This window comes from Astatotilapia calliptera, chromosome 3 (assembly GCF_964374335.1).
Source record: "Astatotilapia calliptera chromosome 3, fAstCal68.1, whole genome shotgun sequence".
Classification (NCBI taxonomy): domain Eukaryota; kingdom Metazoa; phylum Chordata; class Actinopteri; order Cichliformes; family Cichlidae; genus Astatotilapia; species Astatotilapia calliptera.
Window position 1 is genome coordinate 66,435,297 of NC_137424.1, and position 15,569 is coordinate 66,450,865.

The 15,569-nt window shown below is 39.2% G+C and overlaps 2 protein-coding genes across 2 annotated transcripts in view; one reads left to right on the plus strand and one right to left on the minus strand.

Moving 5' to 3' along the window:
• The window catches only part of LOC145425605 (low affinity immunoglobulin gamma Fc region receptor II-like), a 137,008-nt gene that overhangs the window by 65,460 nt on the left and 55,979 nt on the right, over positions 1–15,569 (plus strand). The gene's annotated exons all lie outside the window — the stretch shown is intronic.
• On the minus strand, positions 4,659–15,567 carry LOC113019518 (coxsackievirus and adenovirus receptor homolog). The gene is made up of 3 exons (XM_026163276.2): positions 14,834–15,567; positions 13,104–13,442; positions 4,659–5,803 (listed from the first exon to the last, which is right to left on the minus strand). The coding sequence occupies exons 1-3, from the start codon at positions 14,904–14,906 to the stop codon at positions 5,565–5,567; spliced, it is 651 nt and encodes a 216-aa protein (XP_026019061.2). The 5' UTR covers positions 14,907–15,567; the 3' UTR covers positions 4,659–5,564.

Sequence of the window (15,569 nt, forward strand, 5' to 3'; positions counted from 1 at the left end):
TTTCTTTTATATGTAAACCAACAAACAAAACCATTTTTAACTCAGTTTATTATGTTTATGTCTCCTAAATGTCCTTGTGGTTATGCCAGATAGGTGAGAATTCCAAGGAATTTTCTATATATATATGTATGTGCCCTTATCTTAAACACGTCACTTGCAGCCCAGTGGATGTTAAAAACCCAAGTTCCTGATAACCTCTGCTGTTGTTTTAAAAAGTGCAAGGCATGGTATTCGATTCAAAATTCAAGAAGATAAAAAGAACAAAAACATAGGCAGCGATTCCTTATAAATAATCACCCAGTAGGAAAAAAATATCTAGGTATATAACATAAGTTAATTAGTAAAACAAAAATTAACAATAGAGTATAACGTGTGATTGTAACAGTAGCAGAGTGCAAACAAAGTGTTGTAGTTTTAAGAGTCCATTTTGGCAGAAGCTGCTTATCAGCTTTTTTGGTGTGTCAGTGGAAAATCCTGAAACGCCTTCCTGAGTGGAGTCATCAGTAATAATACCGGCGCTACCACCTAGACCACTGTTGTCTTCAACAGGACGCATTTATGGGTCAATGATGACTGTTTTCTGCAGTCCTTTCGACATCTGTTTGCCTTGTGTTGCTGTTTACTTCAGCTGTCATACCATACCAAAGCTGTGATGCAAGTGAGAACACGGTCTGCAGTATATCGGTAAAAGCTGAGGATGTGTTGCAACAGTCCGATTCTCCCCAGGGTAAATAAAAGTAGAGGTGTTGTGCTTTGCAGATGTCAGCAGAGGTGTGATTAGACCAGGGGAGGGCCTCTGTGATGTTGGAGCTCTCACCAGAGTTATGAAGCTGAGGGTTTGCTGCCCGTGGTCGCTCAGGTCGCTGCTTCTTTCTGAAATACGCCACAATCTCCTTTATTTTCTGGGTGTTGAGGATAAGATAATTCAGAGCTGCCAGATTTAGCAGTGATCCCAGTATGGCATCTCATTATTATAGATGATCAAACCACTGACTGTTGTGTCATCTGCAAATTTGCTAATGGTGTTTTCTGCATGGAGAGCTTGGTAGTCATGGGTAGAAATCATACAGGGAAAGGCTCAATGCATACTCCCAAGGTAGGCCAGTTTAACCTGAAATTCAGTGGACTCTTCGTCAGGAAGTTATGAATGGAAGATGCTATATTATGTAAAAATGTCAGTGTTTGTTATCCTTGAAGACTTCAGGTCACAGAGTGTTTGTCTCATTATAAGAGACAAAGGAAAATGTATACATTTCTGTTCTTCTGTTAAAACATTGATAAAAAACGAAAATGTAACTTTAAGACAGTGAAATTAAAACAATGCGCAAACATAAAGTACTAAAAAAGGAAGTTTAAAGATCTTGTTTTCATGAAATATAAACAAGACAATGTTTAGTGTCAGTGAATGTCTCTTTTCCTGTTTCATTCCTGTCAAGAGTTCACAATTGAACTCTACTTCAAATTTGAACTTGAAGTAGACTGGATGAATGTTTACTGATGGATGAATATTTACCGATGAGACGGATAACAAAGGTCATAGGTGTGTACTTCTTCCCACTTCTTTTCAAAACTTAAACAAAAGCAATAGGTGAAGCGTTACTGGTCTTAAACACTGTTGTTCTGAAGAGATCTTGCAAAACTGGAACTGATTTTCTGAGCTGCATTCCTGTTTTTCAGTTAAGCCTGTTTGAGCACCACTCAGCATCAGTTTGGTTTCTGGTCAGACAACTTAAGCAGTGACGGTTTATAGATAAAGGCGCCTAATTTGTTAGTCAAACATCATTATGGTGCATATGTCATACTTCCTGTTCCTGTATCTCGGAGCCAGCTGGGATGTGACATAGATGTAAAGTGTTACCTAAGGCTTGCCCAGCTTAGTCGCCTTTATCGAATTCACAGTATGATCACTTTTGACCTACGTACAAGAATTGCCTCCGAATTCATGCTATTTAAGATAAGATACGATAAGTCTTTATTGTCATTGCACAGTTATACATAGTACAATAGTACAATGGAATTGGAAAACCACATCGGCACTGCGTACAACACAACACAGTAAACTAATTTCAGTTATGAAAAGAAGAAGAGTGTATTTATTGCACCTTGTTATTAATATTATTATTGTTACTAGGAAGCAGTCTCGACGTTATAATTTCCATTATAGCTTTAGGAAACAGACTGTTCTATTCTATTAAAGTGCAAGACTTCACAGCTTTAAATGTTCATTTGAAATATGACCTATTGCAAGTTCCTGTTTTATAGTTTAGTGAGATGCTCGTTTCTGCTCTTTCAGCATACCTCATACACCTGTTAAGTTCACATTGTTTGGTGCAACTGGAAAGGTTGATAAGGAAGTATGTCTATGTATGGTATGGCTGAAAACACACACGCATGCATCCACACACACACACTGAATACAGATAACGCTGTTGCTCAGATATGCCTGCTTAAGACTGTCATGTGTATTTGTAATTGCATATTCATGTATGACCGCTTGTTGACAATAACAGGGAGTCAGTTGAAGTTGGCTAAGGACAGGTGAAGAAAGGAAGGTGAACTTGGCCTTGACTGACTTCCCACGCGGCCCACGAGACAAAGAGCTCTGACTTGTGTCTTGTTTTTGCCGTGCAGTTGGTGGTCTTGTGTTCCAGTGGGGTTTTGTACTTTAACCCTTTAAAACCGATCGGAGCGGGCACGCTCTGTTTTGCATAACTATTTTAAAATCCCGGTAGCACTGCAACCACGTAAGCTAGCGCAAAAATTTTTTTTGCATATGAAACCGGAGGAGTTGTACTTACATCTTATGCCATCAGCTTGTCCTAGGTCACGGTTTCCTTCCACATAAAGCTTTGCAAAAACTGCATAAAAAGCACTTGCAGCAACAAAAACATAATATTCCAGAAACACGCTTTGCCGATCCGATCAGCTGTTCATAACACTTCCTACGTTGGAATAGACGTCAGCGCGAACTTTCACATGTCCGCCATGACCTGCCCAAAACCGGAAGTGACGTCATTTTCGCGGAAATGTAGTTTTTTTCCATCAGGGCCTCATGAGCCTATACTTGTGTTTTTAAAAGTTATCTTTGACTTTATGACTTTCTGTGTTGTTTCTGGGATGCTTAGGACTCATATTGCACTGCTGGAAATAGTTTATTTTGATGCATATGCTGCTTTTTTGTAAATTTGCACTATAATATTTATTTTCGTTTTTCCTGCAGTGTATAAAAATTGGTGTATTTCAAAAATAAAACTATGAAGACACTCAAAATAAATTTCCTGTGGTGGGAAACTATTTCGTTCAACTTTTTTCTATTTACAGTTTTGAGGGATAAGCCTCTTAAATTTCTCTAACTAGAAATATATGTTAAAAAACAAAACGATTTTCAATTTCTTTGTAGTTTATTGCACTTTTTTGCAATTTATGTAATTACGATACACTTAATGCAGACATATTATTAAAATCTGGGTTATAATTGTTGTATTGATGTATAGCAACTTGAAATGCTCCCAAAAATGGCACTACAGCATGTAAAAATATAATATAAGCTCTGGCGGACTTGGTTCTATGGTAGGTCTTAAAGGGTTAATAAACCCAACAATGTGATTTCCTGAGGTCAGATGGCCCAGGAGGTTAGTGGGCATTAAGGCATCTGGGAAGGGATCTCAGAACTGGATTATAGATAACAGAGAGTCTGTTCTGTCTCTTTGTCTGTGAAGGTTCTCAGTCATCCAGGTCATCGTAGTCAAAGGAGCTTGCAAAGAAAAGCGTCTGGACTTCTTTAAGTTGCTTGAAGACGTTTCACCTCTCATCCAAGAAGCTTCTTCAGGTCTAAGGTCAAACGGTGGGGAGTCCCAGATTTAAACCTACACATCATTTTAACAACTGTGGTCCGTGTGTTGGGACAAAACTTGGCCCGCAGATCTGTGTGTACACTGTCACACACACTTTCTATGTTTTCTAATGTCTATGTACCTTGCACTGGCCTTCACACTTGCATCCTTTTACTGAGCCCTCTTGTGACAATTTTACATCTAATTTACATTCAAGTTTGCAAGTTTAAATCAAATCCTTCTTCCTGTAAATGCAACAAAATTTTGCAGCCAATCAGGAAACAGCAACTTAGCTTGTAGCTAAAACAGGGAATACCAACTAAAAACAAAATCCACGAACAAAGAATTTGTAACAGTTTCTGTTTATAAGACTGTGACTGGTTCACTGATGGCTAATAATTTCTTTCTTTTTTTTTCTTTTTTTAAATAAATTGCTGGTTGTTTTCCAGTGTGATGTTTTCCGTATACATATATCTATTTTTAAGTGAACACAATATTTTAACATATAGATATTTAGAAGTAATCTTTGAAAATTGCATGAAGTTCTCACTAACAGTGAATACTGTTAGTGAGTATTTTAACATGCTGCCAATAAAAGACTCAATGAAAATCTGTCCCATCCAGGCAGTTTTAAACCAAAACTCTAGACCTGGTCAGGAACAAGTTATATTAAGTGTTCAGCGTAACTTACAATGATGATTTATCCAGGTAAACAGAGATATACGTTGTACCTTGCTAAGCCATTGATCTGAGTTCGTTGTACACCCCTCCGCTCTAATTACACTCCCTGCAATTAAAAAACGAAACACTCAAAATAACAAAAAATCTTCTTGATAGTTTGTGTTTTTATTTATTACATGTCAGCACGACTCCAGTCCAGCTCGAGCTTGTACTAACAGAATATACATAGTTAAGATCAATTAAAAGGTGACAGAGTGATGCTTAAAAATGCCATTATAAAAAGAACATTAAACATGACAAGTACACTCGAAACTTTACATGTTGCTGAAAAATAAAGTGATTAGATATATACATATATATATTACACTGTGATTAATGATGTGTCTGTGCTAATGATTTTGAAAACATACAAAAATACAAAATATTTGCATAGAAAAATAACACAGATTAAGGCTTCACAGGCTTAAACATACAGTGCTGGTCCTTTTTACTCTTGATATCAGCAACATGTCCTCTGATAATGAACCTGTGCTGACCTTTATTTCACTAAAATAAACTTATTTTTGGTAGTGATTGATTAATAAAATGTGGTATGTGGGTTTAAACACTTTAGAAGAAGTAAACCACTGCCCCGTGCAGATGAGCTACAACAGTGACCTCTGTAATAAACTGAGAGGTAGCAGCTTTGACAGCAGACTCTGAGGCTTTAGCCTTTTTGGCAGAACTGGACTGATGTCAGGGAAGGGGGCAGGCTGACTGGCTGTAGAGGTAATAAAAGTGAAGATCTTCAAATACTTAATAATGTGCGTAACAACCTGTATAATTTACAGGTCACAACCCATAACGACAGTTTGCCCACACTACTTCCTTTCCTCACTTGACAAGAGAATCTGATTCCTGAGAGTAACCTGTGCAGATATTTATTATTGTGGTTAAACTGAGCATTTTGAACCATCATAAATGGACAAAAACAAGACTAATGCAGCATGGATCTCTAGTAGTCTTACAAAGATGTTTTCATTGCTGTGCAACAGCAGGACCCACAGTCATTCAGGAGGAAAGAGGTAAGGATTCAGATCTGTTATTTAGTGCTTTTTCAGGACTTTTCATACATTTTTTTAGTCTTTTGTAGATAATTACAACAGCAGGTATAGCAAAAATAAAAAAAGTGATTGGCACACCAGTTATCAGTGAAAGATACCAATTACTCTTTCCTCCATCCTTCTCTACTCTGACCTTCTCTTCTCGAACCTTTTCTCCTCCATTCTCGGTGTCTTCATCCGTGAAACCTGCAGAGCAGAAAGAGTGTGCAGACAAAGTTAGCAGACACTCTAAAATATATCTTCAGGTCATTCGGAGGCTCTGGCAGCACATGGGTTAGCCTGCCTTTATTCATAATAACTCTGAGTACAGCCAACCTCACTCCTACTGAAAAAGCTATGATATATTTTGGTCATTGCTGGATAATGTGCTTTGGTAGTTTTGAAATAGTTTTTGAAACATCAGGCTTTCATTAAAAGATTAATTACTTTGGGATTCTCCTTCTTCCAAAAAGCTTTCTTAGTCATCAAGCTGAAGTAAACCAGAACCATCCTAGAAGGAAAAGATTTTGGTAGATCCAAAATTTACTTGATCTTTTAATTTGTTTTCACTTTTGTTGGAAGCCTAACATGTAGAATAATCTGAAAATCTGATAAGAAATAAATGAATGTGCAGCTGCACCAGTAATAACTGCTGAACAACACAGGAGCGTGATCACAACGTCTTTTATAATAAGAGCAACACAAAAACATAAATTATACAAACTCACAGTTAATTAAGCTGTGTTAAAAATCACGTGACCACAGAGAGGAAGACCAGGGCTTAATCGCCAAATACTGAATTTTGGGAATGTGTGGATTAGAAAAAAAAGAAAAAAGAAAAATATGATACCAAAAACTGCCAAGGACGTCATTTTGCCTCTACAGATGTGAATGTAAAACCACTACTGCTGCACACCAGGTTGCCTAGCAGCACAACTGTTTGCACACATTTTAAAGTGAAGGCTGCTGTAACCAGAGCTAGCTAGATGTGGTTGATAAATAAATATATAGAGTACTGTATTTAGATAACAGCTGAATAATTACTGCCGGGCTGGCAATGGGATGTTGAGCAAGGGGAGAGTGTGAGAAATGTGTGAGAACCGAACAGATTGCTGGCTGTGCTGCACAGCAGGGGAACAGACAGACCAGCATGTGGAGAACTAATCTGAGCAAATACAGAATGAAATCCAGAGCAGAGCATCGAAACAGCTTTCAGACCTGAGCAGGAGAGCTGAGGAGGTGAAGGTGCAGACTTAGGCAGAACAGTGTGGACTGCTCTACTTTACTATTATCACTTAGAATGTGTTTCTAATGTTTTTTTAAGCCACCTGTGACGTCACAGCCCCCAAAACAACCCTTAAATACTCATTTGTCCAATCTTACTTAAAATTGGATAAAAATTAACAATTGACTTTATTTCAGAAATAACATCTTTGCCATTACTTCTGTTACTGCTGCACTGCTATTAGGGCTGGGCTATATCACGGTAATACAGGTGTAATGTTGGGCAACGATAGGAAAATGACATATCGTGATAGAATATGGGTAAAACGCGCATGCGCAGTGCCTTTGTTTACATACGCACATGGCGGCGACGCAGAATGAGAAGAGCGAAAGCGGATCGTTGAATGAAACAGATGAACCAGAATTGGTTTGTAAAAATGCTGCAACTTCAGTGATGTGGAACTGGTTTAGCTTTCATCCGTCAGATACACAACAAAGCACTATTTTTGGTAGCGTATGCTAGCAGGCCGTCGTTATTACCGTGTTTTTGGAAAATACGGCACACTTAAAATCAATCCTTTGATTTTTCTGAAAATCGACAGTGCCCCTTATAATCCCGTGTGCCTTATGTATGAATTCTGGTTGTGTTTACTGACCTCGAAACGATTTTATGTCGTACACGGCGCTCGAAAATCTGTCAAATGTTTAGCACGACTTTGCTAAACTATGAAGCTGCACCGCTTGATGGATTGTCGGAGTATTATGGCTATCGTAGGCAGGAGCCTCGCGGAGTGATACAAACTGTGCTTCAACATAATATTACCGTGTTGTGTGTGTATAACCTCTTTTTAAGTTTTGTGGATATTATACATGGTTATGCTGAGGATATGTCGGCCAATTTCCACTGGAAATGCCTTTTGGTTAAACTGTCAGCAAGGAATTTGCATTTGCACTGTTAAATTTTTATGTAACTTTAATGCACATAATAAACAGCTGCTTGTTTAAGTGAAAATACATTGATGTTTTTCTTTTTGCACTAATAAAGTTGTGGAGTTGTAAAGTGTTTTGTCTAGTGTCAATTATATTGTCAGTTATATCGTTATCGCAAATTTTTAAATGTATATCGTGATAAATATTTTTGGTCATATCGCCCTGCTCTAACTGCTATCATTTGCCACCAGGAGGGGTCATGTTATTATCTGTAGACTGTCTGATCTCACCACAGCATCAATGATGGAATGTGCACAGGAACTGTAAAGGCTCTTTTAAAATGTATTCTGTTAACGTCTAATCTGGCCTTGCTGGTCTTGAGTGTAATCTTCATTTGCACCTTGTTGTAAACACTTCTATTTCCAACATAAAGGCTTGCCTTCATTGCAGAACTTGACATTGAGATTGCTGTCTCTCCTTGAGAGACGGGCCAAGGCTTTTTTTTTCTTTTTTAAAAACAATTGAAATAATTCTGTCATCATCTACTTTAGTCGTGACTTAAGACACTTCACCCGTTGCCTACTGGTGGTGGTCAGAGGGCTCGGTGGCGCCAGTGTCCGGCAGCCTCACCTCTGTCAGTGCGCCCCAGGGTGGCTGTGGCTACAATGTAGCTTCCTATCACTAGTGTTTAAATGTGTGTGTGAACGGGTGGATGACTGGATGTGTAAAACACTTTGGGGTTCTTAGGGCCTAGTAAAGCGCTATACAAATACAGGCCGTTTACCATTTACCATAGTTGTTTTCTGTGGTCTTTCAGGCCTTTTGGTGTTGCTGAACTGGTCAGTATAGCGCTGCGCGATATGACAATATATATCGGATGATGAAATTAAAATGTCTATCGCCTCATATCCTAAGCTATCGCTTGTTTCGTGGTGTCGCATAATATTGTTTACAGTAGAGCAGGGCGATATGGCCAAAAATATGTATCACGATATATATTTGAAAATTTGCGATAACGATATAACTGACGATATAATTGATGCGAGACAAAATACAACTCCACAACATTACTAGCGCAAAAAGACAACCTATCATTTATTTTCACTTAAACAAGAAGCTGGTTTTTATGTACATTAAAGCTTTATAAAAAGGTAACAGTGCAAATGCAAATTCCTTGCTGAAAGTTTAACCAAAAGGCATTTCCAGTAGAAATGGGCTGACATATCCTGAGCATAACCATGTATAATATCCACTGAAGTTAAAACGAGGTGCTTTGCAACATTAAACTGCAGTGTGCAGTATGCATTTTTCGGACCGTAAGGTGCACGGGATTATAAGCAGTGTTGGGTAAGTTACTTTAAAATAGTAACTTAGTTACATTACTAGTTACTTCTCTCAAAAGTAACTCAGTTACTTCAAGTTACTCGTTACTTTCAAAGTAACTAGTTACTAGGGAAAGTAACTTTGGTTTTACTCAGAATTCTCTTGTTAATGTGTTGCTTCCATAACTTTGCCAGTCTTCTAGCTTGTTTACTTGCCACAGGTGCACTGTGCCACCTACCAATAGAAAGGAAAAGATAATGTGCATATTTCCACGAGAGAAATCCCACGCCTGGACCGTCATTGACTGCTGCCATGATTCTAGCCTACGTCACAGCGTCATGTGCGCCTTTTACATCCAACACAAAAACTGCAGTCGTGGTGCTTTCGATTGTACTCAGAACTCGGAAATTCTGCCTTCTGAATAGGAAGATGTAGGCAACACCAGACTGCAGATGAGCTGCATACAGGGCTGGACTGGGACAGAAAATTGGCCTGGACATTTTGACTAGAGACCGGCCGACCATTATAGGAAAAATCATAAAGCCTTTGAATGAAAACAAACGCTGTTGTGACAGTGATGTACACTGTTCTGATGGTATATATGCATCAATCTATCAATCATTTGTTGTAAGATTCAGATAATTATTTGTTAAAAGCTAGACATTTTAAATGAGAATAAGATAGAAAAGTATTTCTTTGTGCCCACCTCTCCCTGTTAATGCCATACCTGGCCCCCCTGGCAACACTTTGCTAGATCCGCACCTGCACAGTTACCAGCTGTCAGCTACCTAAAAAAGGATCCTGGTGTTATTTGTCTCTCAGAAACAGTTCATAACTTCCCTTCAACTCATTCATGTGACCTAAAAGGTAAACCTGTTTCTCCATCACCTGTTCAGCTCTGATGATTCAGTAAGAACATCTCCTGGTTTCATCTTCATGTTTCCCTCTCACCAGATAACCAAACCGACATCATGACCAGCAGCTTTTTTGCAGCTGTGGCTCCAGCAAACATCAGCTGATACTAGAAATTAATATTAAATAAATTCTAACAACAGCTGATCAAGCTTAAACGTGCTGCTGTTGGTTAGCACGACATGTGCTGGTTTCCTCTTTCGGCGCAAAGTGGGCGATAAACAAACAAGAGAGCCGATCAGCTGATCATTGATCAGTTTTATGATTGAAGTAGAAATGGGAGAGGGAGGGGGGAGAATGAAAGAAGAGGCAGCTGTGCAGCAAAGACAGAATAACTCCAGCTTTGTGCCTTTTTCATTGTAGCTGAATTACGGGAAAAACTCTGTTCCTTTTCACCTCAATAAGAAACGCATAATATTTTCTCTGAATACCAGACGGGACGGTTGGCAACTCTAATAACTTATGAACAAAATAAGGTTCAACATCATTAACTTCATAGCACCCACCCAGCTGTATAGAAACTCCGTCATGCTAGCTAGCACGCAGTACGGAAAAAATCCGCATAACGAAAATAAACTCCACCTAAACTTGGTTTATATCTGACCCAGAGAGACTGCAGGTCATAACTTCTTACCTGAAGTTCAGTTCACACTTGGACCGGCGGCCGCCTCGGGTCTCTTTTCCTTCTGCGTCCCCTTTCTCCAGCCCGAGAACGTGTTGCTTTCTCTCATCCACCTGCTGGCCTCCACCACTTGCTAATGTTACTGAATCTGTGGAAGCTCCGCGATAGCCACCACACGAAGTAACGACCCTATCTAAATCCCAGTAACGACTAACGCGTTCCTGATTTTGGCATAATAACTAGTTACCGTGCTCGTTACCACAATAATAACGCAGTTACTGTAACGCGTTACTTAATAACGCGTTAGTCCCAACACTGATTATAAGGCACATTAAGCGAAACAAAGCAGTCAGATAAATCAAACTTTATTAAACTCATTCTTCTTGCTTCCTCCACTTCTGTACCATTGATTCATTAATGTTGAATTCTCTGGCAGCTGCTCTATTCCCATGTTGTTGCAGTATATTAATGACTAACCTTGTATTGTGGATGGATTATCTCAGTTGTTCTCCTGACTGAAGTTTGGTCCGTTTACAGCATCCTACCATGCGATTGCATTTGTCTCTAACCATGAAGAACCTTCACGTTAACTTTTATAAGTGGAAAAGTGTTAGTGTTCGTCCTCCAGCTTCACTGTTTATGTTATGCTAACATAGCTGTGTCGCTAGCGATCACGTAGCACATAATTATATACCAGCTAGCCCAACTTCAGTAACCCTACAAACGTCACTGCTGTTTAGTTTCCTGTCTTCATTTATGTTGGAAGTGATAGCAGAGCTGTACGTTTGATTTTTTTCAGAAATCTCTCAGTCAGAACATGCAATATCATGCTTAGGTAACTAGCGAAACTAGCGAGCTAACTTCCGCTAGCTTCCTGCTAACTTCTAACTCCGTTAAATGTAATACATTTTGTTTTCATGGATGCCTGGAAGTTAAACTTCATAGTTTCACCTGGTAAAGCAGCAATGCTGATCGTTTTATTAAAGATGAAAGAATTTACAGTTTCTAACTCTTAGTGATGCTGCAGTGTTCGTTTGACCTGAAGATACGGAGTTTAGGACCCAGATTACTCCCAGATTTAAGGGCATCTTAGTCCGACGGCCGCTTGCATGTTCTGCAAAAAAAATGTGCTTTGTCGTGTATCTGATGGACAAACACCAAACCAGTTCCACATCACTGAAGTTGCACCATTTTTACAAACCAATTCTGGTTCATCTGTTTCACTCAACAATCGGCCATGTGCGTATGAAAACAAAGGCACTGCGCATGCGCGTTTTACTCATATTCTATCGCGATATGTCATTTTCCTATCGTTGCCTAACATTATACCGGTATTACCGTGAACGGTATAATATGGCCCAGCCCTAGTTTACAGCAATATTTTTTCTTTTTTTGTGATCAACATTTTATTGATTTAAAACGGGGTTGGGGGGGGGGGGGGGGGGGGCAATATTTTTTCATCGTTTCAATGGTCACCGTGTGGATGCAGGCACAGAGAATACCAGCATGACCAGTTAAGATGAGGCAGAACCAGGTAGCTCCAAACAGAAGGACCAGTCAAAACAAATGGAGGACCTTATTCCTAAAAGGCAAGAGGCTACCTCTGTAGCATGGACATGGACATGCAACATCTGACAGAAAACTGTACTATGAAATCTATACTAAATTTTACCGCAAAACGGTCCGCACTACAGACTCAAAGACCACAAACCTCTTCAATCACCAGAATCACGTGAAAGAGTACGGAGAGAGTTTACCGATGAGAAGCAAAAAAGAGCCGTCAAGTGCTCAAAATAAACCTTAGACTCAAACGTTAGAACAGGCTTTTCCCCGCAGCACGCCATGTAATAAATACAAAGAAAATGGCGGCCGTTACAACTTATGTCTAAAAATGTATCGTTTCATGCATCGGTCAAAACACTCGACTCCAGGTAAACAACGCCCAGCTGTGTTCAATGAATTTTCAGAAAAAGCACTATTTTGTGATATATATCGTTATTGGGATGAGAACTGTTTGTACTGAGATGAGACTTTGGTCATATCTCACAGCCCGAGGTCAGTACATTCATTCTTTGTAACAATGCACCAGATTTTCATTTATGTCACTCCTAAAGTTTATGCTCTCTCTCTCCGATTGGTTTACGTGAACTTTTAAGCCCAGTTATTGGCTCCCTCACATCTTTGTAGCATCTTTCGGGCTTCCTATTTAAGGTCAAAGTGAAAAACTATAAAATACACATCGAACACTTTGAATCAAGTTTAGGAATCATGTATAAATAACAGCACTTTCTGAATTTAAAGCTGAAGTTAAATGCAATGTGTTGGTGTACAGATAAAAAAAACAAAAAAAATCTGATGAAACTTTAGATCCCCATCATGCAAAAACAAACAATGGAAGTGGGAAATAACTTAATAGCACCAACCACAACAATAACATCACATCTGCAAAATGTAAAACTTCCTATGGAAGAAACTGTAACACTTCCACAAACTCACCTGAGGATTTGACTGTGAGCTTGATGGAGTGCTTGAACTCACTTTGGACGCCCTTACTTCTTCTGGTTGTAATGCGACACTCATATGTTCCTGCATCCCTGATGCTGGCATTCCTTAGAATCACTGAACAGTCTCCATCTTTCATTGATGGATCTCTCAGCTTCACTCGGCCTTTATAGAACGAGTGCTGGTAGTTTTCATATAGACGCTGGTTTCTGTAGAAGTATACATAGACATTGGACTTAAGCTCAGGTTTGCTCCACTGCAACAGGGTGATCTCCACATCTCCGGGACCCTGACACTGAAGAATGGCATCTTCTCCAGGACTCGCAGTTACCTCTGAGTGATATAAACACAAAATTCACTGTTTACTATGAGTAACAAACGGAGAATACAGATGAAAAAAAATAACCATACAAGTAAAATTAGTATTGTAATTATTATTATTTATTTTCCGGCTCCTTCTTATTAAAATGACCTTCAACGAACTTTTGTGTATCCTTTATTTATCCATCCAGGTAAAAAGTCTCCCTGTGATTACATATGCATTTCAAGAGAGATGTGTTTGAGAGGGCAGCAGAAACTGCAACAAAAACATTTCTATCAAGATATTTGACGTGTCAAATAAGACTCTACTCTCCGAGTCATAAAGGCTCTTGCAAATCAGGTAATTTCTATATTTTATGTATAACAAGACTGCTGGCTGTTCTGAGCAGCAGGGGAGCTGTAGCTAAACTGAACTGAGTCCAGAGTGAAATCCGACAGTCTTCAGGCCTGAGGAGCGGATTTTTACAGTAAAAGATGTATAATCTGTTTCTTATATTTTTGTAGCCAGGGTCATAAATCACATATTGTTATTACACAAAATGTATTGTAAACCCCAAACTGTTCCTGGTATAGCTGACTTTTAGGACCTGCAAGCCTGTAGTTATCTTCATTATTAGTTAGAGCCCCTCTTCATCCCTTTCTTCATCTTTGGTGCATTCCTATAAATTTGGGGTACCCCTATGGCCTCTCCCCTTTTCTATAATTCCCCTGTAGGAGAGGTCTATGTCATTTCTTTTCCGAGATTAATTATATCTTTATCCACTCTGATGTTTCCGATTGTGCGTTGTTAATTATTGTAGTAATCGTGTGTGTTAATGCTAGCATGAGCAGATAATTCCTGGTAGCTTTGAAGGTGTAGTGGGTTGAGCTAACTCTCATCCCAAGTGTTTGTATTGGGTATAGGAGCTGGAGCGGGCAAGTCTTTCTTTTTGCCTTTCATTGTCAGGCACAGTGCAGGAACACACGGTTACATCAGCTGAGCAGTCTGTTTTAAAATGTAAGCAATAAGCAGTTTAATCTGTGAAAATTAAACAGCTGTTTCACAGTAAACCGTATTAACGAGTCTTAAACACATAAATGAAACAGCGGCAGCGCACGTTAAAAGTTTAACAGCGTTAGTAACGTCTCCGCTCGCTGCCTCGCTGCTAACGCGGGCTTGGTGGGGCTCCTTCGACTTTCCAAGTTTGAGAGTTCATTAAAGATGATAAATCCGACTTGTGATTTTATCTGGAGTTTGCCCAACACTGTCGGAGAAACCCTGCAGTCATATATGTTAAATGTAGACAGGGCTGAGATATCGGCTGGGTTTAAAGGCACCGTTATGGCGTAGAGAGAAAGTTAGATACGTGAAATATGAGACCTGTGAGGATCCTTTAAAACAACCATCCCCTGCTGTAACTCACCTTGATCCAGAGGAGCCGCAAAGGGCACAAAATAAAATAAAAAGAGTGCAATGTTAGCAACAACAATCCTCATAGCAAAGAGGCGGAAGCGGAGCTCGATGACGGCGACAACGTAGGCGTGGCTGTGGGGTTGGAAGGACCCCAAAAAGACAATAAACTACAGTCCACATTTAAAATGGCATTTATCAATTTACAAAACTAAATAAAATCAAAAACTTAAGAAAAAATGGCACCACTTTAGCGGGAGGCAATTCACACTGCATACGACCGATCCCACGCAAAAAAGTTGATAAATTGTTCGGAAAATCACACACAGCTTATCAGGCGGTCCGAACCTAGACCCGGAAGCTGTCCCATAAGGACCCAGCTACAAAAACAAAAACAAACAAACAATAAAACAAAAAGTAGTATGATTTAAACATTGCGTTTCTTTCATTTAAACAAGCTATCTTCTTTACGGTAGTTGTTTAATCGCAGATGCCAGCTGGATGTGAGTTCAGGAGTTAAGCTATCCCACGTGATACCTAGCGCATTTTTCTGGCACTGATCCAATACTAAATAAAAACAGGGCCATTATTTCCAGTAACAATAGTGACACATATAGTTTGAACCTTTACCTGCAGCTTATGTAGGGGTCAACAAAGCAATAACTACGGTAATGTTATTAAATAAAATAGACTGGGCAGTGAACGTCTGACGTTTTTGTTGTTGTTGTTGATTTTCAAATAAAATAATT

Excerpts from the sequence above, each read along its gene's own strand:
- LOC113019518 (XM_026163276.2), bottom strand. The coding sequence starts at position 14,906 with ATGAGGATTGTTGTTGCTAACATTGCACTCTTTTTATTTTATTTTGTG. Across the intron at positions 13,443-14,833 it reads TGCGGCTCCTCTGGATCAAG|AGGTAACTGCGAGTCCTGGA; the intron begins GTGAGTTACAGC and ends TATATCACTCAG. Across the intron at positions 5,804-13,103 it reads GCTCACAGTCAAATCCTCAG|GTTTCACGGATGAAGACACC; the intron begins GTGAGTTTGTGG and ends TCTGCTCTGCAG.